A 26697-nucleotide genomic window follows, 5' to 3' on the forward strand; every position below is an offset into this window, starting at 1 on the left:
TTAGTTGTTGCTGCTGCTGCTGCTGCTAAGTCGCTTCAGTCGTGTCTGACTCTGTGCAACCCCATAGACGGCAGCCCACCAGGCTCCTCTGTCCCTGGGATTCTCCAGGCAAGAATACTGGAGTGGGTTGCCATATCCTTCTCCAATGCATGAGAGTGAAAAGTGAAAGTGAAGTCGCTTAGTCGTGCCTGACTCAGCAACCCCATGGACTGCAGCCTACCAGGCTCCTCCATCCATGGGATTTTCCAGGCAAGAGTACTGGAGTGGGGTGCCATCGCCTTCTCCGCACGATCATCTCTAGTCAGATGCAATTTTTTAAATTGGAGGATAATTGCTTTCCAGTGTTGTGTTGATTTCTGCTGTACAACATGAATCAGCTATAAATATACATAGATCCCCTCTCTCTTGAGCCTTCCTCCAGCCCTCCCATCCCACCCCTCTAGGTCATCACAGAGCACCAAGCTGAGCCCCCTGTGTCATATAACAGGAGGCATGGAGTCTTGACCATTAGACTGCTGGGGAAGTCCCCCAACTTTTCTCCTTTCTGCCTCTCTGTCTTTGTCCATGTTGTCTGTCTTTCTTTTTCATGTTACAGTTCCTTTCTGTTTTCAAGAGGAGGCCCTGTCAAGTGACTACAGGTACCTGTAATTGCTCATAGTGTTCCTATAAGGGCAGCATAATAAACAGATGAAGACATGGTTTGGCAATTGATTTCTGTGTCCTTCCTGCATGTCATATTTCTTATTTGGAAAAACATCTTCTCTCTACCTCAAAGATCTCGTCATCCCCAGAGCCCCAGTCTTATCTGCTTCTCTTTTGAAAACCACTGCTCAGCACATCACTTCTTCTCTGGCCTCCTACTGTGTCATGGTGATACCAGGCCAAATACCATGTGACTGGACTGATAGCCATCTGCCTCTGCTTCTGTGAATCCCTCGGGATTGTAGGTTCCTTGAATGTAAGAACCACCATGTCTAATTCACCTGCAGTTGCCACCTTTCCGAGTGCAGAACCTGTCTCATTATCGACTGTTAATAATGTTTGCTGAACGCTTGTTCCAGTTGAATTTGACTCCTCAACTAAACGTTACGTTCTCTGAAGCCAAGGACCTTGTCTTCTCTTTCTCTTATATCCTAACTGCCCCTCTCACATTGTCTGCCCCACCTCCTTGCCAGAGTCTAGGACAGTGAGTGCCAGGACAGAGTCTAGCACAGGGTGGGCGCTCAGTAATGCTCAGTGTTGACGGGTGTTCCTAGTGAGACTGGGGATGGATTGAGACACGGATGGGAAGAGAATGTACTGTTTTGCTGCAGCTCCCCTTTGAGAAGAACTGTGGGCAAGATCACCTTTGTGAAGGGGACCTCAGTGTCAACCTGAGCTTCTTAGGGTGAGTGAGCTCTGTCTCCTTTCATAGCCATACACTAAAGCTTTGGGGGCTCCCATCCTCATAGGATGGGAAGTCCCTGTGTTTCCCTTTGCCTCTCCTTCTAACAAAGAAGTGCTTTTGACTGGAAGGTCATCAGCAAGTAGCTCATGCGTTCCCACAGCCCTGCCCCCACTCCTGATTCAATTCCAACCTGTTTCCTCGGAGTCTCTCTTTCAATCTTGTCCTTCCTTGTTCAGGTTGGAGACCCTGGTGGTGGGGAGCTCCCTGGAGCTCAATGTTGCAGTGATGGTGTCCAATGAGGGTGAGGATTCCTATGGAACGGTGATCAGCTTCTACTATCCAGCAGGGCTGTCCTATCGACGCACGTTAGCAATCCAGGTAAACAGCTCCCTTGGGCTTCAGTGGCTGGGACCTCTCTCCTGCTCTGAGTTATAATAGGTTCCTTTAATTTTTTCTATGATGAAATATACAACACACACAAAGAGAGAAGTGCACAGGGCATATGTATAGTTTAATAACTAAACATTAAGCAAAAATCTATGCAATTAACATCTAGATGAAGAAATAAAGCACTCCAAAGGATTTTTTAAAACAATAATACATTTAAAAGATGGGGAGGATTTTCCTGGTGGTCCAGTGGTTAAGACTCTGTGCTGCCAATGCAGCGGGCAGGGGATCAATCCCCGGTTGGGGAACTAAGATCCTACATGCTGCGTGGCAAAGTCCAAAGATTAATAAAAAGAAAAAGAAAGAAAAGAAATAAAGCACTTCTAGCACCTCCAGAAGCCCTTTATATAACTTTCCTCATCCTAACCTCATACTCTCTGCAGAGGTAATCACTATTCTGCCTTGTAATACTCAATTCCTTGTATTTCTTCACCACCCATAAATATATCCCTAGATTATACTGTTGAGTTTTGTCAATATTTGAACTTTATATAAATGGAAACGTGTTCAGTTCAGTTCAGTTCAGTCACTCAGTCGTATCCGACTCTTTGCAACCCCATGGACTGCAGCACACCAGGCTTCCCTGTCTATCACCAACTCCTAGAGCTTGCTCAAACTCATGTCCATTGAGTTGGCAATGCCATCCAACCATCTCATCCTCTGTCATCCCCTTCTCCTGCCTTCAGTCTTTCCCAGCATCAGGGTTTTTCCAATGAGTCAGTTCTTCACATCAGATGGCTAAAGTACTGGAGCTTCAGCATCAGTCCTTCCAATGAATATTCAGGACTGATTTCCTTTAAGATTAACTGGTTTGATCTCCTCACAGTACAAGGGACTCTCAAGAGTCTTCTCTAACACCACAGTTTAAAAGCATCAATACTTCGGCACTCAGCTTTCTTTTTGGTCCAACTCTTAACATCCATACATGACTACTGGAAAAAGAATAGCTTTGACTATATGGACCTTTGTCAGAAAAATAATGTCTCTGCTTTTTAATGTGCTGTGTAGGTTGGTCATAGCTTTTCTTCCAAGGAACAAGTGTCTTTTAATTTCATGGCTGCATCACCATCTGCACTGATTTTGGAGCCCAAGAAAATAAAGTCTGTCACTGTTTCCATTGTTTCCCCTTCTATTTGCCATGAAGTAATGGGACCAAATGCCATGATCTTTGTTTTTTGAATGTTGAGTTTTAAGCCAGCCTTTTCATTCTCCTCTTTCATTTTCATCAAGAGCCTCCTCGCTTTCTGCCATGCTGCTGCTGCTACTGCTGCTAAGTCGCTTCAGTCGTGTCCGACTCTGTGCGACCCCATAGATGGCAGCCCACCAGGCTCCTCCTCCAGGCAAGAACACTGGAGTGGGTTGCCATTTCCTTCTCCAGTGCATAAAAGTGAGAAGTGAAAGTGAAGTCGCTCAGTCGTGTCCGACTCTTAGCGACCCCATGGACTGCAGCCTACCAGGCTCCACCGTCCATGGGATTTTCCAGGCAAGAGTACTGGAGTGGGGTGCCATCGATAAGGAAACATATTGTATGTTCCTTTTTTCTGAAACTTTTAAAGTACTGTTGATTTACAATCTTATATTAATTTCTGGTGTACAAGATAACAACTCAGTATTTTATAGATTACATTCAATTTAAAATTATTATAAAACACTGGTTATATTCCCTGTGCTGCATAATATATCCTTGCATCTTATTTATTTTATAAACGGTAGTCTGCACCTCTGACACCTGATCTGTATGCTCCTCCCTTCATTCTTCTCCCCACTGGGGACCATGTTTGTTCTCTAGATCTCAGTCACTACAGCGTGTCTGACTCTGCAACCCCATGGACTGCAGCACACCAGGCTTCTCTGTCCTCCACTATCTCTGGGAGTTTGCTCAGATTCTGTCTGTTGAGTTGGTGATGCTATCTAACCATCTCATCCTCTTCTACCCCCTTCTGCTTTCCCAGCATCAGGGTCTTTCCCAAATGAGTCAGCTTGTCATATCAGGTGCCCCAAGTATTGGAGCTTCAGCATCAGTCCTTCCGATGAATATTCAGGGTTGATTTCCTCTAGGATTAACTGGCTTTCCTTCCCTAGATGGTCTTAATTTGATTGTGGTTGATTTTTATCAAACTTTTCCTTTGTGTTTAGTATTTTATGTGTGTATCATGTTTAAGAAGTACTTCCCTACTCTATGGTTATAAAGACCTTCCCCTCTATTATCTTCTAAGAGATTTATGATTTTGCCTTTTACATTTAAGTCTTTAATTCAGTTTGGATTTATTCTAATGTATGGAGTGAGGTAGGGATCCAGTGTTTATTCGTTCATTTGTTTGCTTGTTTTGTATGGGCCAATTTTCCCAGAACCATTTACTGAGAGCTTCCCCTATGGCTTTGCAATGCCACCACTGTTTTGCATTCAGCCTGTATATGCATGTGGCTAAGTTTTTAAAAATTCCTTCTCCTCTGAAGCAACCTGGTCAGCGTCCCCTGCGCCTGGCATGTGAGGCAGTTCCCACCGGAAACGAGGGCCTGAAGAGCAGCGGCTGTAGCATTAACCACCCCATCTTCCGTGAGGGCATTAAGGTCAGAGCTTCCTCCAACTCTCATTGCTCTTCTCCCTCTTCCTGACCCCATTTCCTTCCCTCTCTCCACCATGGCCTTCCCCATCCTCAACCCTTCTTTCATTTCCCTCAGGGCACCTTCATAATCACATTTGATGTCTCCTACAAGGCCACCTTAGGAGATAAGTTTCATCTCAGTGCCAACATAAGCAGGTGAGCTCAGGCCAGGTAGGGTGTGTCCCTCTCTCTCCTGTTCCATGCTCCAGCCAGAGACTCTCCCTGGATTCCTTCCCAACCAGGCACCCTTCTCTCCCTCCAGTGAAAATAATAAACCTACATCCAACAAGACCACCTCCCAGCTGGAGCTCCCAGTGAAATATGCTGTCTACACAGTGATCAGCAGGTACTTAATCCCTGTCCTCCCCTTGGACCTTCTTCCAAACCTAGTACCTCCTCCTGCAGGGCAGCCTGCTCTTTTGAGGATGAGTAACTAAGCTAGCCCCTCTGATTTCTCACATGAGAATTCTTGTTGATCAGCCATACACTTACAGCATAGCACCATAGCTTCCCTGGTGGGTCAGATGGTAAAGAATCTACCTGCAATGCACGAGACCTGGATTTGATCCCTGAGTTGGGAAGATCCCCTGGAGAAGGGAACAGCTACCCATTCCAGTATTCTTGCCTGGAGAATCTCATGGACAGAGGAGCCTGGTGGGATACAGTCCACAGGGTCGAAAAGAGTCCAACACAGCTGAGCAATTAAGCACACCATGTCCCATAATTCTTTTTTTTTTTTTTTTTACTGCTATATTTATTTGCTATTTGTTTATTTATTTTTGGCTGTACTTGGTCTTCACTGCTGCCTGTAGGCTTTCTCTAGTTTTGGACATCAGGGGTTACACTCTAGTTGCTGTGGCTTCTCTTGTTGCAGAGCATAGGCTCCAGACAAATGGGCTTTAGTAGCTGACACACAGGGGCTCACAGGCCCTAGAGCATGCAGGCTTCAGTCATTGTGCCTCACAAGCTCGAGAGGGCATGCCCAGTAATTGTGGTGCTCCGGCTTAGTTGCCCCAAAGCATGTGGGATCATCCCAGACCAGAGATGGAACCTGTGTCCCCTGCGTGGGAGGCAGATTCTTATCCACTGCACCACCATATCCCGTAATTCTTGGTTCTCCTCTGATGAATTGATCTGCTGGTGGTACACACACACACCTTGCCACCCCTATGCATCCTCTCTTCCCTCTCCAAGGTACAGACCTCCTTTAACATGAAGCCAACTCTAGCCTTTGTGCCAAACACAAATATGCTGAACTGGATCTACTAGATTAAGAACTGAGGCTTTTCTGAATACTCTGAAGTGGGGAGCTTGTCTCTAACAGGATATGGTCTGTGACCACACAGAGCAAAGAAAGGTCAGGGTTTCACAAAACTCAGGGGAGAACAGAGATGTGCGAAACTATAGGGATGGTTTGTAAGAGCACAAGCCTCAGCAGGCCACAGGAAAGGCAGGTGAAGGGCTGCTGCTCTGGGCTCTGAAAGTGGCGGAGGGAGCAGGGACAGGCCAGGCCAGAAGCAAGACAGCCTCACCTACCTGGCTAAACTCCAGAGACTTTAGAGTTGGTCATAAGCTTATAATATTGCCATGGGACAGAGTTTGCTGCTGCTGCTGATGCACCAATTTTTAGGGGAACTAGAGAAGGGGGGTCAAGCAGTGTCATTGCCCTTCCAAACTCTATGTGTGGATTTCCCCTTCTATCCATGGGAAAACACTAAAACTCACAATAAGTTACATTTATTAAGCTTACATTTATATACTTTATTATTATTTATTAAGCTTACATTTATATACTTATGACATGCCAGGCCTTGTTTTAAGTACTTTACCTGTATTTACATAACTTAACCCTTCTATTAGTAGCAGTGTTAGTCCCTCAGTTATGTCCAACTCTTTGTGACCCCCAAGGACTGTAGCCCACCAGGCTCCTCTGTCCATGGAATTCTCCAGGCAAAAATACTGGAGTGGGTAGCCATTCCCTCCTCCAGGGGATCTGCCCAACCCAGGGGTCGAACCTGAGTCTTCTGCATTGCTGGCAGGTTCTTTACCATCTGAACTACCAGGGAAGCCCAATCCTCCTATTAGGTCTATGATATGGTTATTGTTATACCCCCTCTTTAAATATTTATTTATTTGCTGCACAGGGTCTTAGTTGTGGCATGCAGGATCTTTCAGTTGCACGTGTGAGATCTAGCTCCCTGACCGAGGCTAAAGTTGAAGCTGCACAGGCACGTGGGGACCATCACCGATCCCCTGGGTCACCTGCTGGGCCCCTTCCCCAGCAGGTGCAACCAAGGATGGTCCCCGGGCTGTTTTTCACCCATAAGCCCTCTCTCTCTCCAGGCAAGAAGAATCCACCAAGTACTTCAATTTTTCAGCTTCTGACCAGAAGAGCAGAAGAGAAGCTGAGCATCGATATCGTGTGAGAGGCCAGGGAGTATCCACCTCTGTCCCTACCATGGGGATGTGGGGAGCTGGTGCGGGAAGGATGGGGAAGAGCTGGAAGCTGGAGCCAGGAAAGGGGAGGGACTTGGGATGCTCCAGGGACCACAGTCATGTTTTGTCTCTGTTTTCTGCAGGTGAATAACCTGAGTCAGCGTGAACTGGCCATCAGCGTGCATTTCTGGGTCCCCATCCTGCTGAACGGTGTGGTCGTGTGGGATGTGGCATTGGTGGCCCCTTCACAGGTGCCCACCTGCCTTCCGTCACTCCCTAGAGTCTAATCCCACAATGCCCATACCCTCCAACCAGTGGATCATCCTGTAGCTATTTCTCTCTTTCCCTAGAGTCTCCCCTGTGTGTCAGAGAGGGAACCTCCCCAGCAGCCGGACTTCCAGACCCAGATGCCAAGCAGTCTTGTGCTGGTGAGAAAGGTCCCACTGCAGGACTACTGAAGGCTCCCGGGAAATGGACTGCTAAGCTTCAGAGCCATGTTTATGTCCTCTGATGGTTTATCTATTCCCCATCCCCAAATCAGCTAGATTTCATTCTCTCTTGTGGTTCCTGCTTAAGTGAAGATCCTCTTCAACTTCACTCTTCTCCTGTTCCCAGGACTGCTCCATCGCTGACTGCCTGAGGTTCCGCTGTGACATCCCCTCCTTCGGCGTCCAGGAGGAACTTGACTTCATCCTGAAGGGCAACCTCAGCTTCGGCTGGGCCAGCCAGGTACATCCTTCCTCGACTCAGATGGGGCTTGAAGTGTCTGTGCCCCCTTAGGCCAGGGTGTTTCTCTATCCCTGAGCTGCCTTCGTGCTCCCCTGCCCCCTATAGAGCTAGTTCCCAGCTCTCTCCTTCTCTTTTGCAGTTGCTGCAGAAGAAGACATTGGTCGTGAGTATGGCTGAAGTCACATTCAACAGATCTGTGTACACCCAGATTTCAGGACAGGAGGCATTTTTGAGAGCCCAGGTAATGACTGTGTGGTAGGCAGTGGCTGGGCTGGTCAGGGGGCTCCTGATGCTAAATCTGTGATGCTGAGTGGTTGGGGGGCGGGGCAGGGCTTGCAAGTTTGGAGAGAGGAAGAAGGGATGGAGGCCCCTGGATGGGACAATCGTCCCTAAGCCCATGAGGGCTTCTGTATGTCACCTCTTGAGGCAGAGCCTGATGAAGGAAGGAAGGGAGTTAAGGACTGGGAAACTGAGGGACTTCCCTGGTGGTCCAGTGGTTAAAACTCCACACTTCCAATGCAAGGATGCAGCGGGAGAGGGTTCAATCCCTGGTCGGGGAGCTAAGATCCCACATGCTGTGTGATGCAGTCCAAAAAAAAAAAAAAAGGGAATGTGGGAGGCCTGATACTTTCTGATCCCCAAATCAGGTAGAGATGGTGCTAGAAGAGTATGAGGTCTACAGCCCCATGCCCCTCCTTGTGAGCAGCTCCATGGGAGGACTGCTGCTCCTGGCCCTCATCACAGCCCTACTGTACAAGGTGAGTGTTTTTATCCCACTCCTGAGACCGCCAGTGTCTGGCCCTGCCCTCCCACAGACAGGATCGTATAGAGGGAAGAACTCAGGCAATGGAGTCAGGCTGGTCTAGGTACACATTTTGGCTCTTACTCATTTAATGTCAGGCAAGTTGCCTAACCTCTCTGAGCCTGTTTCCTCATTTTTGAAATGATAACAATGCCTATATCACAGAATGGCTGAAACAAGACAGGACAAGAGGCCAGCGTATGCAGAATCTATGAATGATGTGTACAGATCAGAGCTCGGCACACAGCAAACACTCAGTCGGTGGTAGCTGTTGTTCACATAAGTATCCTAACACACAAGTACAAGGCCACTTAGTTCCCTTCTGTCTCAGCTTCCTCCTACTCCCAACTTCCCATTCTGCCCTCTTATCCAGATTTTCTGATTTATTTCCCTTCATAGTGTGGCTTCTTCAAACGTCAATACAAAGAAATGATGGATAACAAGCCTGAAAACAACGGGGAAGATATCCACCATGAGACCCCAGATATACCTTTGTCCGAATAATCCACTTTCTCATTTATGTCTATTCCCATTGGCTGACCTTGGCTTCACCTACCAATCCACTTCCGGGGAAATAACTTCTGTGGGGACAGGCCCGAGCAACTTACCAGGTGCCAAGTCATCTTCCCAAGGGGTCAAAAGATTTTTATATTTTCCCATATCCACCAGACTTCTTCAGTGATGACCCACTTTTCACAGAAGCGGGCATGATGCCAACGTGAATTCTCTTATGTATAAGAACTGTCACATTAAATGAGGATGCTTATAAGATAACTATGCTGTAAGGAAGAGCGCTATCCAGGAACCTCAGCGCTGTTCTAGGAGGGTGGGGGCTGCTCTTGGGTAGAGATGTTTCTTACTCTCTCAGTTGACTGGGACCTGTGAGCATAAGTGCACTGTAAGCAGTGTTAGGAGAGGAGGCCAAAAGTAGTTCTGTGTGTGTGTGTGTGTTGGTCATGGGTTTCCGCTCAGGCTCCCTGGTAATGACAAGTGAGCTGACTGTCCTAGAAGGTGAATGAAATATCCAGAGCTTGAACCCTTGAACGGGGTCCCCGGAAGCTAGGAGAATCAGACTTCCAGAAAAGAAGCATCTCACTTCCCCCAAATAATACAGAAGACCCGTGAACGATGGTGTAGAGCATGACTGAAATATTCCAAATCCAGAATTAGCTCAAGAAGCCTCTCACATGGGTCTGTAGATCTGTTTGAAATCACTGTTGTCTCCACACAGCCGGAACTCAGAGAGGCCCTCAGGGCGTGTCAGGCAACGCGTGGTACTTCAGGGCCTGCAGCCCTGAGTTCCCACCGGGCCTCTGTGAGCTCCCTGAATTTCAGTCATTTAATCTCTGAGCACCTCAAATTCCTCCTCTGGAGAAAAGAGAACCGAAATTATACCTTGCTCTCAGGGTTATCATGAGAAATTAGTGTATGTGAAAGCCTTTTACAACCTAGAGCCTTAATCATGAATAGGTGAACGGGGAGGGGCTATCTCCTACCTGTCCATCAAGGATGCTCCCTGGAGTCCCTGGGGAGTCAGGATCTCCGGAAGAGCACGTGGAGCACCCACTGCACTGTGCGCATGCGCCCAGCTCGAACCAGCCCCGCCCCGTGGTCCCCAAGGAGCCTCGGACACACAGCTTCCACAATTTTATTGTGTCTGGGGGCATCAGCCAAGCCTCAAGGCTTTTCGTAGCCCGTGGGCAGAGGGTTGACCCGGGGATTGTGGAAAAAAGTGTGGTTGCCGTCTCCCCATGAGAAGGGCTGTGGAGAGAGAGGGAAGGGGAGCGAGATGTCAGTATGGGGGGTCCCCCATCCCCTGGCTCACCCGCCTGCTCGCGTCAGCAAGAGGTCGGTGTACCTTGGTGCGGATCCGGAGGTGATGGTAAGGGATGAACGCCGGGCGCTCGCGGTGGCCCGAGTGGAGCCAGGAGTTGAGGGTGCAGAGGGCCACGCTCGGGAGCGCCAGCCCGAAAGTCAGGAAGCGCCAGGTGCGGGCTGCAGCAGAGGATGGGGGAGGAAGCCAGAGGTGAGAGAGAGATAGGAGGGTCGCCAGGACGCTGGAAGGCCCCAGGGGCAGGGGGTGAGGGGGAACCGAGGGACAAGGTCAGGAAGCCACAGGGTCAGGCCCCAGCTGCACTCACCTCCTGTCCCACCATGGTCTCCCTTGGCCGCACTGGCCAAGCCCCGACTCAAGGACTTCAGAGGCAAAGCCATGTCGATGGCAGAAGCTGGGGACAAGGGCACTGTCCTTTCCTTCTCCTTCAGTGAGGCCTCGGTTCCCCTCCCCTCTGTTCCTGCCAATCACCTGTTGAGTCCCTTGAATGGGTGGCTATTTTTAGGGGGTTTCTATATTTGAAATGAGGCCTGACTGGCAAGAGGTCTTTCTCTCCAGGCAGCTTGCTTTACTGTGCCTCTTATTTTGGTAAGGGGACATTTAAAGTACAATATGCCTTTCTTTTTATAGTTGGAGGGAATTATTTTGCTCAATACTCTAGACCCAGTGATTGGCACAGAGTAGGCCTTTAATAAATATTTGTAGAATGAATAAAGTGTCCTTTTGAATCTCAGGTTTTTTTCAGGTGTATACTGTATAATAATTTGTACCTTAAATGATCTCAGTGAAGTTTAAGTAAAGTAACAGGGGAAGTTTTAGTAACTTGTTGAACAGTTAAATGTTATATATAGTATTGCTAAATTATTCTGGGGCCCTCACTGAACTATAATGGAATTCTTCCTACAGTCGCTTTTTCCCAGTTGGACTTTGGAATTGCTACTGAGAAGACGGGGACCCTGTTACAGTTACTTGATTTCTTTGTCCACACTCAGTCCAACTCTTAAACCCCCTCCCTACTCAAGATTATGGCTCTTGGTAAAAACAAAAATGAAGAGTATTTTTACCCGAAAAGGTCCTAGGTGCCTCTCTCTCCCCTCAGAGTTTTGCTGGTCATCACCAAACAATTCCCTGGGGATCCCCATCCCTTAGTCTCACCCTGGAAGATCCCACTAAGAGCTTTTCTGTCTGGTGCTGGGCCAATGGCCCAAGGGCTGCTAGCATCCTCTGCTGTTGTCGCCCTCTTGTGGCGCACATGCTCAAGTACACCTATTGCAGAAACTGATGAGACCATCCTGGCAATTTGTGATAATCTCATTACTACAGATGCTGGGCTTCCTGGATGGCCCAATGAGTAAAGAACTTGCCTGCAGTGCAGAAGACACAGGAGACATGGGTTTGATCCCTGGGTTGGGAATATCTCCTGGAGGAGAAAATGGCAATCCACTCCAGTATTCTTGCCTGAAAAATTCCATGGACAGTGGAGCCTGGTGGGCAACAGTCCAAAGGGGCACTAAGAGTCAGATACGACTGAGCAACTAAACACAGATGTGTGGGGAAAAGGCACTGGGCCCAAATAAGAAGCACTTTTTAGTTGCTTTTCTATGTTATTGCTATAGAAATAACCACGATCTCATTGACTGGCAGGCAAAGTGACTGGGAAGATTTAATTAGTTGTGGTCACTTCCTTGGTCACTTTGGTTAACTTTCCAAGTGTGTCCACATTGGAAAGAAAACAAGGATAGAAGAATCTGAGTTTGGGGACTTCCCTGGTGGTCCAGTGGCTAAGATTGTGAGCTCTCAATGCAGGGGGCTTGAGTTTGAGCCCCGATTGGGGAGCTAGATTCCACATGCCACAGCTGAGAATTCATATGCCACAGCTAAACAGATCCTGCCTGCCGCAACTAAGACCCAGTGCAGCCAATTAAAAAGAAAGAACCTGAGTCCTGGCATAAGTGATTCCTTGATTCAGTTAATATTTATTGAGCGCCTACTGTGTCACACACTAGGCCAGAGACTCTGGGGAAGTCAGACAAGTGACCTGATGTCATGATGATTCCTAATGCCGCTGAAGCAGACACCACATTGAGTGTGATAGGAGAGTTTGGGAAAACTTTCAGTGGAGCTGGGGCTCATATAATTAGGACTCTAGGTGATAGAAAAGGGGGAAGGGCATTCTGGGAAGTCAGAAATAAAATAAGTACAAAAGCATGGAGGTGTGAAAGGCCAGTAAAGCTGCAGAGGTGGGGCAAAGCTAGGGTGAGGATCTATGATGTCCGTGCTGGAGCATCTGACTCTTGTGCAGGCCCACGCTGGGGGTGGGGCTTAGGCACAGATGCTTTGAAGCAGGAGAGTGACATCAGATTTGATGTTGGAGCCTGGGGTTTAAGGGAGCGCTGTCATTGGTGGATTATACAGATGATGAACCAGAACACAGGACTAGATGCAGGGAAGGCTGATGAGGAGTCTTTTGCAATAATCCAGGCAGGTGATGACAGCAATAGGCATGTAAGGTAGTAGTACTGGCAACAGCAAGGAAAGGATGGACTTGAGAAATCTTCCCTGAGTAGAACAAAAAGGATGGGGACTTCCCTGGTGGTCCAGTGGTCAAGAATCTGCCTTCCAATGCAGGGGACATGGGTTCGATCCCTGGTTGGAGAACTAAGATCCCACATGCTGTGGGGCAACTAAGCCCGCACCTCACAACTAGAGAAGCCCCTGAGCACTGCAACTAGGGAAAGCCCGAGCACTGCTCTGAAGACCCAGCACAGCCAAAAAAATAAATCAATAAAATAAAAAGGATGTGGTGCCTGAAGGCACTTGAGTTGGAGCTGCAGAGCTATGGGAGAAAGAAGAATCAAGGACTCGGGTAGTAAGCCTGGAAATGCGATGGGCAATGCTGTGAGGCATCTCTGTGCAGTCTGAATTCTCACTAGCTAACTGGACTTTTTTTATGCTAACAACACATTGTTAGGAAAACCAACAAATAATTTTTATAAAACACAAGGGAAGTCATTTATCACTGATGTTGAGACATCATTTAATATTATGCTTGTCCATACCAAGAAGATATGGTTTTCAGTAACTTACTTTTGCCTACCGCCTCTCTAAATCCTTTTGTAAACTGTGAAGTCTAAGGGACCAGAGAGAAGTTGTTCCTTTTCAATCTCAAAGTGGTCCAATGGCTAAGACTTCACGTTTCCCCATGCAGGGGGCAGGGGCTCGATGCAGAGTGAGAGATCTAGATCCCACATGCCACAATTAAGAGTTCGCGTGCTGCAAATAAGGATTACACATGCCACAGCTAAAAAAATAAAATATACCACACATACCACAAGTGCAACAAAGATCAAAGATCCCACGTCCTGCAACTAAGACTCGGCTCAGCCAAATAAATATGTATTTTTTTAAATAATAAAATAGTTAGCACTTACAGAGTACTTACTATGGACCAGGGGCTGTTCTGACAATTAACCGAGAGAGAGGCTTACCCACTTTACAGATGACTAAACTGAGGCACTGAAAGGTCTTAACCTTGCTCGTGGATCATTCATATGATAAATGGCAGAACCAGGACCCAAAGGTTCTGGCTCAAAGAGAGTTTCCTCCTAATTCCTCTGCTACAAATGCCTGTCTCATTAGGACAATTTTGAAATAGAAACTCCCTTTTGTCCATAATTCCACCAATTCTAACACTAATACCTTCACATTTTCTTCAGCACGTTTAGCACTAATTCCTTCAGCATGTTTATTCAGGCTTTGCCAACACACCTTCATATTTAGACTCTACAATCAGTTTAGCTACTGAACAAGAGAAAACTACCCCAAGCAAAAGATGAGTCTAAGTTTGCTTTCCAAAAAGAATATGTGCACTCCTTTTAATTTTAATTCTGTTGTACCAGGTCTTAGTAGCAGCCCCAGGAATCTTTAATCTTCCTTGCTGCATGCGGGATCTTTAGTTGTGGCCTGTGGGATCTAGTTTTCTGACCAGGGATCACACCTGAGTCCTCTGTATTGGGAGCACAAAATCTTCCCCACCAGGGAAGTCCTTGTGCACTCTTTTTTTTAACTCATGAACATTTTCTGGCTCATTCATATTCTTTTATCATGATATTTTAATGACTATATACAATTCTTTCATTTAAAAGACCACATTTTATTCATCCCTTTTATTATTGGAATATGTCACTACTATAGAAAATGCTGGAATGAGCATCTTCACACCATGCACAGAGCTTATTTTTTTAATCTCACATAGGAATCATCATCAGGAGCATAGCTGATGCCCCATGTAGGCAAGGGCCTTTGATCTTCATAAGGGAGAAGTTCTTATAAAAACATGAATGGCTGTAGTTCAATTTGCTCATGTCTGAGCCTGAGCCAAGCTTGATGACTCTAGCCTGTTCATGGTCTTGGGAGCCCTAGGCAAAGCTCAGCAGCGCTGGGAATGCTCCTGAGTCAGCAGGGACATAGCCAGTGTAGTCAGCTCTTCTGATAATTAAAAGTGTCACAGGTTTGCAAGAACTTTGATCTAGTTAGCCACCTTAATCCATTACTCTGTGACTATCACAGCTGTCTCCTCCTATTGGGTTGGCCAAAAGATCATCAGGATTTTTCCGTACCATCTTACAGAAAAACCTGATCGAACTTTTTGACAAACTCATTACATTCCCCATCTAGCCCAGGCTTTCCTTCCCCCTTGCTGGGATTAGTTTGTTTCCTACTTGGCCTTTCTCCCAATTGCCTTACATAAGGCTGTCAAATATATTTCTTATTACAGGGCAGAGCTTCCTTTTCGCACAGCCTGGGACACATACAAAATGTGAACAGTGATTTGTGAACCACATTGGGATAAAGGGTGGAGGCTGCTCCCAGCTGGAGGTGCCTGGCCCAGTGCTTCTGGCCATCCCAGGCCCCACCCATCTGCCCTAGGAGATAAAGCAGTGATCTCAACCCTGGCTGCACAATAGAATTACCCAGAAGTTTTGCAAAATTCTTTTGCGTACATTGCACCCGGGGATTACAATGACATACAGGTGGCTCAGACTGTAAAGAATCTGCCCACAGTGCAGGAGACCCATGTTCGATCCCTGGGTCAGGAAGATCCCATGGAGAAGGAAATGGTAACCCACTCCAGTATTATTGCCTGGGAAATCCCATGGACAGAGGAGGCTGACGGGAGACCATGGGGTCGCAAAGAACTGGACACAACTGAGCAACTAACACACACATAAGGTTGAGAACCTTTGAACTAAAGGAGTATCTGTTGGTCCTCACTGCAGTGCTTCCCTTCTGAGCCACGGGTCCAGGGTATTAAGAAACTAAGATCATGGTCCTGAACTCGGGTGCGCACAGCTCTCAGTAGCTGGATTCAATGCCACATGATGATAAAATTTAACTTCACCAAACCATCTAAGTCTAAATAGCTGTCTCCCGGCTGGGGGTACCCAGTGGCCTTGTGGAAAGTTGAGAGAGAGAGGGTCCTGACGGAAGGCGGGTGTTTAGGTCGGTGTGAGGGGTGTGGTGGGTGAAGGCAGTACTCGGCTGGAGACCTTAGGAACAGTAGCTCAGTTCAGTTCAGTTCAGTTGCTCAGTGGTGGCAGACTCTGTGACCCCATGAACACCAGCACTCCAGGCCTCCCTGTCCATCACCAACTCCTGGAGTCCACCCAAACCCATGTCCATCGAGTCGATGATGCCATCCAACCATCTCATCCTCTGTCGTCCCCTTTTCCTCCTGCCCTCAATCTTTCCCAGCATTAGGGTGTTTTCCAATGAGTCAACTCTTCGCATGAGGTGGCCAAATTATTGGAGTTTCAGCCTCAACATCAGTCTTTCCAATGAACACCCAGGACTGATCTCCTTTAGGATGGACTGGTTGGATTTCCTTGCAGTCCAAGGGACTCTCAAGAGTCTTCTCCAACACCACACTTCAAAAGCATCAATTCTTCGGTGCTCAGCTTTCTTTATAGTCCAACTCTCACATGCATACATGACTACTGGAAAAACCATAGCCTTGACTAGATGGACCTTTGCTAGCAAAGTAACGTCTCTGCTTTTTAATATGCTGTCTAGGTTGGTCATAACTTTCCTTCCAAGGAGTAAGCGTCTTTTAATTTCATGGCTGCAATCACCATCTGCAGTGATTTTGGAGCCCAAAAAAATAAAGTCAGCCACTGTTTCCCCATCTATCTGTCATGAAGTGATGGGACCAGATGCCATGATCTTCGTTTTCTGAATGTTGAGCTTTAAGCCAACTTTTTCACTCTCCTCTTTCACTTTCATCAAGAGGCTCTTTAGTTCTTCTTCACTTTCTGCCATAAGGGTGGTGTCATCTGCATATCTGAGGTTATTGATATTTCTCCCGGCACTCTTGACTCCAGCTTGTGCTTCCTCCAGCCCAGCGTTTCTCATGATGTATTCTGCATATGAGTTAAATAAGCAGGGTGACAATATACAGCCTTGACGTACTCCTTTTCCTAGTTGGAACCAGTCTGTTGTTCCATGTCCAGTTCTAACTGTTGCTTCCTGACCAAGAGGCAGGTCAGGTGGTCTGGTATTCCCATCTCTTTCAGAATTTTCCACAGTTTATTGTGATCCACACAGTCAAAGGTTTTGGCATAGTCAATACAGCAGAAATAGATGTTTTTCTGGAACCCTCTTGCTTTTTCGATGATCCATGGGATGTTGGCAACTCGATCTCTGGTTCCTCTGCCTTTTCTAAAACCAGCTTGAACATCTGGAACGGTAGAAAGATGCCCGGATTATAAAGTGGGTGGAGCTGGAGTTGCTTAAGGGACTACTGGGAGATGAGCTAATGGAATAACTAGACTCCCGGAAGAGAATGGAGGGTGGGAAGCTGAAAAGGGCCATGGAGGTGCTCGTCCCGCCCCTGATAATACCCATGTGCTGTCGGCTCAAGGCGCGCCTCATCAGTGGGGCTCGGCGGAGGCGAGTGTTCAGAATCGCCCCCTGCTCCGGGAAAAGGCGGCTGCCCGGGCGGCTGATCGTCGCCAGCTCTTATCTACGGAGACCCCGCACCCACGTGTCTCTTGCATGACACCCGAGGGTGCAATAAGCTAAGGTTGTTCGTCCCCAGCTCAAGGAAAGCCACCCGCTGCGTGGCAAGGGGCCCTACTCCACATGGGAGAACCCAGAGGGAACCGCCGCCAACTCTCCAGGGCCGGCAGCCTCCGCCGGGCCTGCTGGGAAATGTAGTCCGCAAGGTGACCTGGGAAAAGGAGGTGCGTTGACCCCCTCGCCCCAAAGACCCCGAGACCCGGATGCGGAAGGTCCCGGGCATCCTTACTCAGTCTCCGGCAGGGGGCGCTCCAGCCACGGCCGCCCTGCTTGCTTAGCACCTCCCCACAAATCGCCCACCTGTCCCACAACCTTCCCAAGATGGGCTGAAACGGTCAGAGCAATGAACGCACCACAGAGAACCGCGGAGAAACGGCATCCCAGTCCCTAATTAGAATGTGAGAGGAAACGGCTAGGAGCGGTCTTCCCTCAAGCGAGAGATTTTTAGATGTCACCGCACCACGTTAAGCCATATCACCTTGGCCGGGGCTCGCTCCCCTGGGCGTCCCAGTCACACGCTTTTGTTTCATTTGCTATACAGTCTATTACTGGGGTCACTGGTGTAATAAGGTCCGTTCATTAGATGATAGTACTAGAGCATCGATAATTTCCTGACTTTGATAATGTCCTTGTTTTTAGAAAATACACATTATTTAGGAATATAGAGCGATGTTAGCATTTTGAACTGGGAGGAAATAAGAGAAAGGGCCAGGGTATCCTGAATCCTACGGAAGAGAATCGGCAAATCACCCGGGCAGTGATCAGCCCTTCCTAAAGTTGATCTGCCCCTGTCTCATGTGGGATGCAGGGACTCAGCAGACATAGAGTTTCTGTTCTCCCGCAATGTGACTAGCGAAGGGAGGGAGGGAGGAGTTGTGGCTTGGGGCTGCGGTGCTGTTCCCATCCCCAGTGCACATCCAAAGCACTTGCCAGCCACTGTTGAGCTTCTAGGTGGGCGGGACTCCAGCTGCCAGCCTATGGCACACCCAATACACAGCACCAGCCTCTGTATCGCCCACCAGGCTCAGACGTGGAACCTGGATCCCAGGAGTGGATGAGATCAGAGACAGAACTGGATGGAGTCCGAGCTCATGTCCAGAACTAAGCAGAAGCAGAGCCAGTCCAGGGGAAATGGTATTACTGACTCCCCCTCCCTCTGAGCCCACTGGGTGTCTCCACACTTTCTTGCTTCCCAGAAGAGCCCTTCCAGGGATGTCTGCCAGGGGTGATTTCCCCCACGAGGCTCACAGGGTCCCATACTCACCCTCTGACCAAGGCACATGGGTTTGCCTTGCCTTGCTGAATCTGTAAGCTCTGTCCCTATTCCCTCGCAGATATGGAAAGGAGTTTCAATATTGGAGGGTGATATCTCAGATAGGGAGACAGAGGATTCAGGGGAGAAGCGAGGAGGAGAAAAAATGATTGGGGGAGGGGGCAGGAACGGGTGACGAAAAAGAGAAACTGCCTCCACTGCATGAAGAGTCTTGGCCACCCATGAAAGTGTAGGGTGGGGATGGTCACCCCCAAACGCCTTTCTGTAGCAGTTAGGCAAGTAATACAAATGAAACACACTGATTCAGGGATACAGCATGGAGCAGTGTGGACTGTCCATGTCCCAGGCAGACATTACTCGGCCCTGTCAAGAGCTGTTGCTGGAGAGAACCAGTGTTGCTGAATTTTCTGATCCTCTCCCCTTTCCCCAAACCCCAATCCAGAAATTTAAATCGGGAGATTTCACATCACAATCTAGAAATGTTGGCTCATGGGGATTCCCTGGAGGTCCAATGATTAGGACTTCCTCCTTTCCCTGCTGAGGGCATGGGTTCGATCCCTGGTCAGGGAACTAAGATCCCTCAAGCTGCACAAGTGCACACATGTGTACACACACACACACACACACAAAGTTGGCTCAATAGTTTACACACACACACACCGTGAAGGCCAAAACTAACGTGTTTACCGTCTCTGCCCTGAACACTGGTCACCTGCCTGGGCAGTGACACTGCCTCCCTCCCAGCTCAGGGCACAGTAAATGCTGAATAAACCCCAGTTCCTGTTTCCAAGGTCCGGTCTGCCTCCCTGCTCCAGGAAGAACCTGTTTCTACAACTGAGAGGATGGAGCGCAGGGCTACTTACATTAAGGTGAGAACCAGCTTCAGTTGATGGAAAGAGATTTTGCAAACAGATCCCCCTCCCATGCCCATCTCCACCATGAACCTCACGACCATCTGCACCTACAATTTTGCAGAGAACAGAATCCAGCTTTGAGGAAGCTGAGGCCCCAAGGCCACGAGTAAGAGTATAAACAGGAGCTGATCATAACATCCATTTATTGAGTGCTTACTACGGATGTGCCCAGCTCAGGCCTCCCGCTCAAACCCTGGTTTGTGCTCTTTGAAATGGTGTCAACAACGGGGAACATTCCAGAACCCTTCCCTTCATCACAGACCCAGATTGAGGAGACAAGTGGCATCCATTAGATGCACCTTCACGAAGCCTCTTAAGACTCGCTGCAAGTGATGCCCTTTCTCCAGTGCCGGAACTGGGTTCGGGTCCATCTCCTTCATGACACCATGCTACCCCAGGACTGGGGCTATCTCACTCATTTCTGTAACCTTCAGGAGGAGGCAAAAAGTGCACTGGTGCGATGCCTGCAGACTGACACCCCCAGTGACAGGGTTGGCAAGCAGAGTTGGCAGACGAGTTTTGCTGAGTTACTTCCTCCACCCAGGTGTTTCAAGTCAGTGATCCCATGGGAGCTTACTACCATCCTGGGAGGCAACATCACCCTCAGTTTTACAGATGAAGAAACTGAAGCTCAGAAGAGGCAGACCTGTCCAAGGTCATGCAGTTAGGAAGAGATACTCTGTGCTAGAAGCTCACATCCCTTCCCTTCGGCCCTTATTCTCTGCGGTGCAGTTCTAGATGCACCGAGCTGCTAAGAGGCAAGATTTTGGGACAAGGCACCAGAGGTGTGGGTCTCATGATTCCTTGGGGCAGGCACCAGGCCTCCCCCAACCTCAAAAGGGCTACGTTCCGTGCCCCTCCCAGGAACAGAGCCGGCTACAGGGAGGACAGCAGAGCCTCACAGCTTAGCCTCTGCTCTGGGCGAACATTGTGCTGTGCTTCGAGAAGCCTCCCTCTGGCTCCCATAGACTGTTTTACCAACAGAAACACGTTTGTTTACATAGGCAGCCCACCCCAATGGTCAGACTACTGTGCTATGTCCAGTCCCCAGTGTCTGGGCACACTAGATTGTCACCATTTTCTCCTCTTTGAGGGATCAGAGAAAAAACCTGGGAAACCTTCGAGGAAAGAGGCTAAAGGAAAGGAAGGGGCAGATGACCAACGTCTGGTCTTTTGCCCCTGCCTAGAAATGCCACCAGGCTTCCTGGTCTGTTGCTTTGGTCCTGGGCCCCACCAGTTTCACTTTGTAGACAGTTGTCTTTCAAAGAGATCATACACCTCTGAGCTCACCTAATGGTCCCCAAGTTCAACCTCTCTGAGCCCTGTGCTAGGACACACCCTTCCTTATGGTCCCCTCTGGAGGTGAGGCCCTCCCCGACCTCCTTCTTCTCCACTGTCTTCCTCATGGGGGTTTGCCTGGCATCTGGCCCCATTCTCCTGGGCGGAGGGGGCCACAGCTCCTGCGTAATTTGCCCCCTCACTCCCTGGACCTGTGAAGGGATCTGATCAGCAGCTGCCAAAGGTGCTTTGCATCTTAAAGCAACCTGGCCAGTTCAGTCCATCCCCAAACTCTCCCTCCAGCCGGAGTCCCATCTCCAGGGCCTCAGAGAACATGCCCAACTTTTCTGTCCCAATTTCTCCAGCCTGGGCTTCCCTGATTCAGCCCACAAATCAGCAGCCCCGGAGGAGCAGAAGAGGCCTGCTGAGAAATTCTAGTCCCCTCAGTCTCCTGAAGGACTGCATCAAAGTCAGAGCTGCAGTTTGGGCTGCAACTTAAGCCAGGGGTGTTGGCAGGGGCTGCCACCCTGGTGCGTCCGCTGGTGCTGGCCCAGATAGGGAGCTGGGAGCAAAGGCCTTGTCACTCTGCCGGCAGACGGAGGGCTTCTCTCCGCGGTGCACCACCCGGTGGATGAGCAGGGGAGAGCTCTGGCGGAAGCTCCTGTCACACTGGCTCAAAGCCTAAGGTTTCTGGCCCGCGGGAGTGTTGGTGCGGCAGCAGATTTGAACTGTCTACAAAACTCTTGCTGCAGCTGAGTTTGGTGCACTTATTTCTTGCCTGTGTGTGAGCACTGTGTTTAAAAAGCTTGGAGCTGTGGAAGAAGGTTTTGCCACATTCTGGGCCGGCGTGGGGTCGTTCGCCCATGTGGACTTGCTGGTGCTTGGTGAACTGGGTGAGCTCCTTAAAGCCACGGCCACACTCAGGACACCTGAAGGGTCACTCTCCACTGTGGGTGAGTTGGTGCCTTAGGCAGCCGGAGCTGTGGGTGAAGTTCTTGCTCCTCCTCCGCGTGCGATCGCTGGTGCTTGAGCAGATAAGAGCTGCACCCAAAGCGGTCACCACACCAGATACAGAGGTAGGGCTTCTCACCGGTGTGGCAGCGCTGGTGCTGCGCCAGGTTGGAGCTGAGGCTGAAGCGCTTGCCGCAGTCCCCCGCAGCTGTATGGCTTCACCCCCGTGCGCGTGCGCTGGTGCTGGATCAGGTTGAAGCTAACACAGAAGTCTTGCCACATTCGGCACAAGTATCAGGCTTCTCGCCCATGTGCCCCCGCCGGTGTCCGAGCTGCGGCCAATAATAGGCTCCTCGCACTCTAGACACTTATGAGGCCGGAGGCCTGAGTGAGAGCGACGGTGTCGCATGAGGTTAGAGCTCAGGCTGAAGCAACGGTCACACGGGGGACAGAGGGACGGTTTCTCGCCGGTGTGTACCCCGTGCTGCTTAGCCAGATCTGAGCACCGTCGGAAGCTTTTGCTACACTGGGGACAGCAGTAGGGTTTATCACCGCCGCTGCTTTGGTGATGATTGAGATCGGGGAGGTAGGCTGCAGTCAGTCCACACTGCTGGCACTCGAAGGCTCCAGGGACCGCAGGAGAGTTGGTCTTGGCAGGAGTTTCTCTCTCCCCAGGGCCAGAGACTGACCTACGTAGGTACCGCAGGCCCAGCATCATTTCCCAGGCGGCCGGCTGCCCCGGCGACACCAAGGGCCGCTTGTGTGAAACAACTCCGCAAACAAAGGAGGACCTTGGGATTTCCTGGGATCCAGACAACCGGTTCCCCCGCTGCTCGGCGCCGTCGGAGTCCTCCCTTGCAGTTTCTGGAGCCCGCGACTCCATAGCCGGAAGAGCGTCCCGTTTCCTAGATACCAACCACTCAACTCACAAGCACAACCAGAGCTGAAGACTCTCGGGACCCAGGAATCCAGCACCGGAAACGGAAATGTCCACTAGTTCGTGCCATTCTAGGAAGTGGCAGCGAACGGTCTCTGTGGGTTTAACCCTCTCGTTCACCTGGCGGAGCAAGTGCTCCCATCTGCAGCCGCTATCAGGAACTTGACACTTTACTCTTGGCTGGAGGTTCTGAGCCCATCGGCGCAAACTTCAGTGCCCCGGCCACCGCTGGGGGGCGGCAAAACGAGCTGTCGTTGCCAAGGACACGCTGGGGGCGGAGTAGACACGTCACCTGGAGTAGCACCTTACTGAGACGCCAAGGTCGGAGGTACTGGTCCACCTGAGGCCCTTTAGAGTTTCCCATCCATCCTAAGCTAGGCGTGTTAAACTTGGCGCAGACTACATATCCCAGCATGCACCGCAGGCGCCTCTAGGGCACTCACAACGATCAGATAGGTAACCACTACTCTCAACATTTTTTCTGCGACTGTGCAAGTCAGAGCACCAGGATCGAGAACTACAACTTCCGACCTGCAGAACAGCTGCGGCGCTATTTAAAAAGCGTCAGAGAGGCGGTGCCTGGCCACGCCCCTCTTTTCCAGTTCCGCTCCCTTGGACGAGCTGCGAGGAGAGGGGCGGAGCCTTAGGCCTGAGCCAAGATGGCGGCTGCGAAGTCAACCCCCACGGACTCGCTCTCGTTCTGCCTCGCGCAGCTCACGGCGGCGGCCGGGGAGGGTCTAGGTGGGCGAAAGGACACAGCTACCAGCGAGACACCCTTGGGCCGTGCGCTCTTAGCCCTCCGTACGCGCCACGTCAAGGCAGCCGGGGGAATAGAGCGCTTCCGGGCACGCGGCGGGCTCCGCCCCCTTCTCGCGCTGCTACGGCGAGCGGCTGCAGCGGGTCCCGCCCCTTCCCAGGCTGGCGCAGGCTCCGCCCCCTCGTCGGTCGAGTCAGCGGCTTCTTCTGGCCCCGCCCCTTCGCCGGGCTCCGCCCCCTCTGCTGCGTCACCAGCGACACCCTCGCCACCAGCGCGCCTGCGCAAGACGCTGGACTTGGCGCTCAGCATCCTGGCCAACTGCTGTACTGAAGGGGCGTGCCGGACTGAAGTGCGCAGACTCGGAGGCATTCTCCCATTGGGTAAGTGCCCCGCCCTCACTTCCTAAAAGGTTTCCACCCATACCTCTGTCTGGGCCTGGGCGGAGTCTCCAGTTCTTTGTGCTGCAACCTGGAGGGTTGTGTTTTAGGACGGCGCAGCGCCCTCTGTTTTCTTGTCGTCGAGATACGTGACGTCACTTCTCTTTCTAGAAATTATATGCTAGCCCTGCTAGATCCGATAATTAAAGCTAATTACCTGGGTATTGATTAAGGATCACCTCTGTCGCATCTGGGTTAATGGAGGCCAAAAGGTTATTTGGTGACTTTGAAATGATTCTTAGTCTTCATTTATGTTCATAGTAGGCGCTCAGTGCCTGCTATGTCTAGCCTTGTGCAGAGCTCTGAAATCCCATTTGATGAGCTAGACTTCAGGTGTAGTGCTTCAGAAAGTGGGCTCTGCAGTCAGCTAGACCCATCAGAGACTAGGATTGTAAAGTGGGGTAATAATAACTACCTGAAAAAATTGGAATAGGGAGAAAATAAAATACAAAGATGGAGCACAGATACTCAAAGTATCTGTGACTGGGTACTCCCAGTTATTGAAAACTAGCACGTTAAGAACAAATCCTGGAAATCCCTGGTGGTCTAATGGTTAGGACTTGGTGCTTTCACTGCTGGGATCCAGGTTCCATACCTGGTCAGGGAACCGCAAGCCTCCAGGCACAGCCAAAAAAACTAGAACAAATCCTAAGCCAGTGTTATAACTATAAATGGAATGTAACCTTGAAAATTTGGGATGAAAGTGAAAGTGGAGAGTGGAAAAGTTGGCTTAAAGCTCAACATTCAGAAAATGAAGATCATGGCATCTGGTCCCATCACTTCATGGGAAATAGATGGGGAAACAGTGGAAACAGTGTCAGACTTTATTTTTCTGGGCTCCAAAATCACTGCAGATGGTGACTGCAGCCATGAAATTAAAAGACGCTTACTCCTTGGAAGGAAAGTTATGACCAACCTAGATAGCATATTGAAAAACAGAGACATTACTTTGCCAACAAAGGTCCGTCTAGTCAAGGCTATGGTTTTTCCTGTGGTCATGTATGGATGTGAGAGTTGGACTGTGAAGAAGGCTGAGCGCCGAAGAATTGATGCTTTTGAACTGGGGTGTTGGAGAAGACTCTTTGAGAGTCCCTTGGACTGCAAGGAGATCCAACCAGTCCATTCTGAAGGAGATCAGCCCTGGGATTTCTTTGGAAGGAATGATGCTAAAGCTGAGACTCCAGTACTTTGGCCACCTCATGTGAAGAGTTGACTCATTGGAAAAGACTGTGATGCTGGGAGGGATTGGGGGCAGGAGGAGAAGGGGACGACAGAGGATGAGATGGTATCACTGACTCGATGGACATGAGTCTGGGTGAACTCCGGGAGTTGGTGATGGACAGGGAGGCCTGGCGTGCTGCAATTCATGGGGTTGCAAAGAGTCGGACACGACTGGGCGACTGATCTGATCTGATACTGAACTGAACTGATATTGTACATGTGTAATTTATATAGTGTACATTTTTAACTTATACAATAGTGCTTCTTAGGTGGCTCAGTGGTAAAGAATCTGCCTGCCAATGGAGGAGATGTGTGTTCAATCCCTAAGCCCGGAAGATCCCCTGGAGGAGGAAATAGCAACCCACTCCAGTATTCTTGCCTGGAAAATCCCATGCACAGAGGAGCCTGGCAGGCTGCAGTCCCTGGGGTCACAAGGAGTCAGACATGACTGAGCAACAGAGCACGCAACTTACATAATATTGTGCATTATCTACATTTTAGTTTTTCAAATGAGAACAAACCCAGAAGATAGCAAGCTTTTCTGTTTACCAGCTAACTTGGCGCCTTCTAGTGGCAACATTGTGAACACAGCGTTCTTCTTCATTGCCTGCCAGCTATAAACTTAGGCCTATTTTTATGAAATCTTTATTGTTTTGATAAAATAAAACATTATTTTCAGTTTTCATAAAATGTATCTGGACCATAATGTATTTGACAAGAGGCCTGGCACATTAAGTCCTCAATAAATATAAGTTTTGTTGTTAGTGTATAACCCCCATCATTCATTCACTGTTCTGTACTTTAAATATCTCCTGAATCCATCCCACTGCTTTGCCTTCTTCCATCACGTGCCCAGAGACTGTGCTGGGCTGTGCTGGTATCTGGGTCAACCCATCTTCTGCTCACTCTGCCTTACTGTTTTCCCCTGTAATCCATTCTCCTCATGACTGCCGGTTTAGATCATGGCCTGTCCATTCTTAGAACCCTGTATGGCTCCCAGTGCCCTCACATTCAAGTCCTCATCTCTTGACCTGATAAGGCCCTTTGTGAAGTCATAACATAGACACTAGATCTCACTTTTGGGCCTTTGCAAAGGGTGCTACCAAACCCAAAATGTCCCTTAACACTCCCATCCACCGTCCACCTAGCAAACACCTACCTATCGAACTTTCCAGATCCCGCAAGTTTTAGGCCTATTCTGGAGGCCTTCCCTGACTCTCTGAGGCCACATTCTTTTTTTTTTTAATTTATTTATTTATTTTAATTGGAGGCTAATTACAATATTGTAGTGGTTTTTGCCATACATTGACATGAATCAGCCATGGATGTACATGTGTCCCCCATCCTGAACCCCCCCTCCTGCCTCCCTCCCCATCCCATCCCTCAGGGTCATCCCAGTGCACCGGCCCTGAGCGCCCTGTCCTGAGGCCACGTTCTTGAGGTGATTAACGAGAGAGACAAGAAGGAGTAGAACCCTCAAGAAGCCAAACTCTCTTGCAGTGACTATTCTTCAGTGTGTGAAGACAGACAGCATCCAGAACCGAACCGCCCGTGCTCTGGGGAACTTAGCCATGGAACCTGAGAGCTGTGGGGACATCCACTGTGCTGGTG

The 26697-nt window shown here is 49.4% G+C and overlaps 3 protein-coding genes and 1 pseudogene across 4 annotated transcripts in view; 2 read left to right on the top strand and 2 right to left on the bottom strand.

The window, feature by feature from the left end:
• ITGAD (integrin, alpha D) overlaps positions 1-9181 on the top strand; it is a 27841-nt gene extending 18660 nt beyond the window's left edge. The window contains exons 18-29 of the mRNA XM_010837451.1: positions 1314-1387; positions 1624-1765; positions 4292-4405; positions 4517-4596; positions 4703-4786; positions 6784-6862; positions 7020-7127; positions 7227-7304; positions 7492-7605; positions 7745-7846; positions 8253-8363; positions 8807-9181. Coding sequence (XP_010835753.1) covers positions 1314-1387; positions 1624-1765; positions 4292-4405; positions 4517-4596; positions 4703-4786; positions 6784-6862; positions 7020-7127; positions 7227-7304; positions 7492-7605; positions 7745-7846; positions 8253-8363; positions 8807-8911 — 1191 coding nt within the window. The 3' untranslated portion in view covers positions 8912-9181. The remainder of the gene's footprint in view (positions 1-1313; positions 1388-1623; positions 1766-4291; positions 4406-4516; positions 4597-4702; positions 4787-6783; positions 6863-7019; positions 7128-7226; positions 7305-7491; positions 7606-7744; positions 7847-8252; positions 8364-8806) is intronic.
• Positions 9182-10039: 858 nt separating this feature from the next.
• On the bottom strand, positions 10040-10749 carry LOC104986689 (cytochrome c oxidase subunit 6A2, mitochondrial). Its single transcript, XM_010837373.1, has 3 exons — positions 10549-10749; positions 10266-10402; positions 10040-10168 (listed from the first exon to the last, which is right to left on the bottom strand). Exons 1-3 carry the CDS (start codon positions 10619-10621, stop codon positions 10085-10087), a joined length of 294 nt encoding a protein of 97 aa, XP_010835675.1. The 5' UTR covers positions 10622-10749; the 3' UTR covers positions 10040-10084.
• An 8882-nt stretch (positions 10750-19631) lies between these two features.
• Positions 19632-23210, bottom strand: LOC104986690 (annotated as a pseudogene). The gene has a single exon (XR_825066.1). The product of XR_825066.1 is annotated as a zinc finger protein 436-like (transcript).
• Positions 23211-23250: 40 nt separating this feature from the next.
• The window catches only part of ARMC5 (armadillo repeat containing 5), a 7903-nt gene continuing 4456 nt past the window's right edge, over positions 23251-26697 (top strand). The window contains exons 1-2 of the mRNA XM_010837452.1: positions 23251-23808; positions 26587-26694. Of these exons, the coding sequence (XP_010835754.1) occupies positions 23331-23808; positions 26587-26694 (586 nt within the window). The 5' untranslated portion in view covers positions 23251-23330. The remainder of the gene's footprint in view (positions 23809-26586; positions 26695-26697) is intronic.

Source organism: Bison bison, unplaced genomic scaffold, assembly GCF_000754665.1.
Source record: "Bison bison bison isolate TAMUID 2011002044 unplaced genomic scaffold, Bison_UMD1.0 scf7180017864072, whole genome shotgun sequence".
NCBI lineage: Eukaryota > Metazoa > Chordata > Mammalia > Artiodactyla > Bovidae > Bison > Bison bison.